This window comes from Austrofundulus limnaeus, unplaced genomic scaffold (genome assembly GCF_001266775.1).
Source record: "Austrofundulus limnaeus strain Quisiro unplaced genomic scaffold, Austrofundulus_limnaeus-1.0 Scaffold39, whole genome shotgun sequence".
In the NCBI taxonomy this organism is placed as follows: domain Eukaryota; kingdom Metazoa; phylum Chordata; class Actinopteri; order Cyprinodontiformes; family Rivulidae; genus Austrofundulus; species Austrofundulus limnaeus.
The window spans coordinates 2,351,897-2,355,877 of NW_013952441.1; the positions used below are offsets into that span (position 1 = coordinate 2,351,897).

Sequence of the window (3,981 nt, forward strand, 5' to 3'; positions counted from 1 at the left end):
TGTGTGTGTGTGTGTGTGTGTGTGTGTGTGTGTGTGTGTGTGTGTGTGTGTGTGTGTGTGTGTGTGTGTGCCAGCTGTAGGTCTTAGTCGAAGAGAGGAGAGTCTATTTATGTGTGTGTGTGAAAGAGCGCGACGAGCTGCAGATGATGGTAAAGCAGAGTTAGCCTCTTTGCACACAGACAGTGGTCTGAGGTCAGAGCCGCACTTGTGCCAAAATGTCACCAAAGCGCTCAAACAGAAGTTAATGAAGCTCTAATCTGGTCCCTGGAACTCTTTAATTGGACTTTACTGCAGGGCTCGGATCTGTAGGTGCATGAACTGTGCAGATATTAAAGCAAATCTGTTTGAATATAAATAATGTACACCTATAGCAGCTGTTTCTTATCAAGGAGGGAGATTATTCAGATTTCTATGATATAAAGTTGTTGCAATTCAGCACAATTCAATACCAGATTTCTGAAGTTTGTGTTTACATTATTAAAAAATAAAGGACTGTTTTAGTGTAGTAGTTTCTAAATTTCTGAAGTTCTGATCCACAAAAATACCAACAGCAGGATCTGTGACCACAGCTAATGTCTGAAGTGTAGAAAAATAGATGAATAAAAGAATACATAAAATATCTTATCAACTATTTAGGTGAGCATTTTTGTCTAATTATGTCTGCTATATTTTTAACCTTTGTTTTACCAGGCAAAACATTAAGAGTAACTTCTTATTTACAATGTCAGCCTGACGGGTAGCAGAGACACCCATAAGGAAAAGGTGAAGAAGAAACAAAGCATCAAGCAAACAACATATCCTCTTTGTTCATATTATAACATGTTTTGTAATTTTTGTCATAACAGGTCTCTCTTGGAAATGAGATTCTGAATCTCAATGAGACTACTTGTATTAATAAAGGTCAAATAAAAATAAAATAAATGAATAATTTTTGGCAAAAATGCACTTGATTTCTAAAATGACGTTGTTTTTGAAGAAATCTCATTGTATTAAGAGGGATTTTGTTCTAGATAAAGTAAAATATTTTAAAATCTACAAAAAAATAAAAGGTCTAGCAACAAATCAAAAAGAAAAAATAAGTAGGTCCTCTGGATGGGTTCTTCTTTAGTGAAATGTTTCATCTCTTGTCCAAGAGACGTCTTCAGTCTGATGAGTTTCAGGTGAACTCAACCTTATAAGCACTGCCTCCACATGGACAAACAGGTTAGTCACATGCAAACGAGGGCCATCGCCAAACAATAGGCTTGATTAGCTCCTGAATTCACTACATACACATGACGATACCTAAGAACCACAGCATCCAAAGCAATAAGTCAGGTGATGGGGCACATGACCCGAACAATAGAGCTAATCAAGCCTATTTTTAGGCAATGGCCCTCTTTTGCATGTGACTAATCTGTTTGTCCATGTGGAGGCAGTGCTTATAAGGCTGAGTTCACCTGAAACTCATCAGACTGAAGAAATCTCTTGGACGAGAGACGAAACGTTTCACTAAAAAAGAACCCCTCCAGAGGACCCACTTCTTTTTTTCTTTTTGATTTCTCTACCTGGATTACTGAGATGCATCAGGACGTCTAGCAGCAAAGCTCAGAACAAGCAGAGCCTTTTAAAGTGTGATCAACTAAAACAGCACACAAAAGTATAATGCAAAACGGTGAAAAATAAAGGGAAAACAATTATTTCAGTTCTAAATTAACACTCATTTAATTATGAAAACACACAAAGAAAGATTATTTTTACAAGGCATAGCTTGATCTGTGCCTTGTAGAGTAAGTCTGAACCGAATGTCTCCAAAAACGGCTTAAAACCAGATTGTGCCATATTTTTTTCTTTATGCTAAATAACTAAAATTAGCTGACTCCCAGAGTGCTCTGAGATCATGTTACTAACTCGGCCAGTCAATGAAAACATGTCACCAAATACTTTTTTTTTCTGACTGACCTGCAGAGCGCTGTTTAGGAAGCAGCTGTTCTGTCCCGGCTCGTTGCTCAGGCCTTTGCTGGGTGCAATGGAGGTCATAGTTCTCGGGGTCACCAACCCCTGCACCCCGGCAGCCGCCCCGCCGCCTGACGCAAAGTAGTTCCTCTTCCACGACATCCCTACCTGGTGGACGTCCCCGTTTCCACAGCGGTGCAGAAAAGGGGCAAGGCAGAAAGCTGAGCGAAAACCTCTATGTCACTCCCATGGGAGAGAAAGATGGAGAATGAAAGGAAGGAGGAGCGGGAAGAACTGGAAGGAGGAACTAGTGGATGGCTGTAAACTGAGGAGACGCTTTGTGCCTTGGAGAGGGATTTGGCCCCCATACAAACCTCCTACTCTCCAGACGTGTTTACTTAAAAACTGGTGGATTTGTAAGGGCCAGTGGCCGGCTTTTGATTTTCTGATTTTAGCTTCGTAGATTTAGAAGTCTGAGTTTGAAGCCACGAGAGCAGTTCCAAAGCATCCTTTGGCGGATTCTGTCAGATAAATGAAGCTTGGACAGCACTGCTGCTCCTATGTGGGGACTGTGGTGCTTTCTTCTTCTTCTTTTCACTGTAAGACACACAAAAAAAAAACAATCTGTTAGACCTCAAAACACCTCACAACAGCAACGTTTGAAAACTAAAATCTGCTGACAAGGAACATCAGTGGGTGATCTGGTGGTTAGACATTATAGAAACATCTTTGGGCATCGTAGAACTGGCTGCCATCGCATCAGACTGGTATCTGCCAAGGAAAAGCCTCAGTCCGTGCTGGGTCCACTATGGTCCTGCTGAGGGGATTTGCTTTGTGGAGACGGAACTGGTCCTCAAAATCATCAACATATCCTAGTCTGATCATACAGAATCAGATCAGAACATCTAGTCGGCTAAACGTTTAGTCAACTCTGAGCAGAAAGGTACCTTCGGCAGTCTCTCATCGTGAACGGTGTATTTCAGTCGATCAGTGCTCCACACACAAATAATCACTTTGTAAAACACAGATGTAATACGGATGAATAAACAGTATCTGTCATGGTTGGTGTAGGATGAACCCAGACTGACACAAGGAGCTTCGATTAGTAGCATAGGCTGGACAAAGACTTCTGTCCTTTTCTTCATACTCATAATTTATGGCTAATGTCACAGTTAATAACATACTAATTACTGATAACTTTTTAACAGGACATCACTTAATAATTTCACTGGCTCCCTTAGCTTCTATGGCTAAATGAGGTTTAAACGTAATCAAATTCTCAGTAAAGAATAAATGAGAACCACAGCAGGACTCATTTTTGAAATTGCATAAATTTCTTGGTCAATTTGGAAGTCAGTTTTATAATTTGGGCTAAATTTGATTTGCAAGAGTGGTGCCCACACATGCATTCAGATGTCTGAATTACACAGTCACTTAATTGTCCAAAATCAGCTTTTATTCTCAATGTTTTATTTTGGACACTTTTTGTGTGTTATGTCATTTTAAAATCGGTACTCAGGGACTTTATCAGGAGATTAAGCAGCCTCCAAATATGGCAACCGTCTGAACATGTGTGCGACGATTAAAGCGTCCCTTGATATGTCTTTAGTCATCCTACAACACGTGTGCATGCCTGTGTGTACATTCATTTGCATAACATCACAGGGGCAGTAGGTAACAGATCCGCAGTGCCGCTTCCACCCTCCCTTTCCTTCCTTCCTTCCTTCCTGCTTTCCTTTCCCTACAGCTTCCCCACTTTTGGCAAGACTCCTTTGCCTGATAGCTGGGCTGCATTAATGCCACAGCATCCCTTGGCGAAAGGCCAAAGGGCACAGGGATGCTGCAGCGAGGAGTTGAGCAGCATGGGAATTCACCATGGTGACTGCCACACTGGATGAGCAGGAAAATTGGATGATGAAAGAGGTGGAACAGAGGAACACAGTGACTAGAACAACAAATCTATCTATCTATCTATCTATCTATCTATCTATCTATCTATCTATCTATCTATCTATCTATCTATCTATCTATCTATCTATCTATCTA

General features: G+C 40.8%; 1 protein-coding gene across 1 annotated transcript in view; it reads right to left on the reverse strand.

Moving 5' to 3' along the window:
- Positions 1-3,981, reverse strand: part of usp54b (ubiquitin specific peptidase 54b) — a gene marked incomplete in the record, with an annotated part of 77,166 nt that overhangs the window by 63,242 nt on the left and 9,943 nt on the right. The window contains 1 exon segment of the mRNA XM_014007083.1: positions 1,942-2,532. Coding sequence (XP_013862537.1) covers positions 1,942-2,097 — 156 coding nt within the window.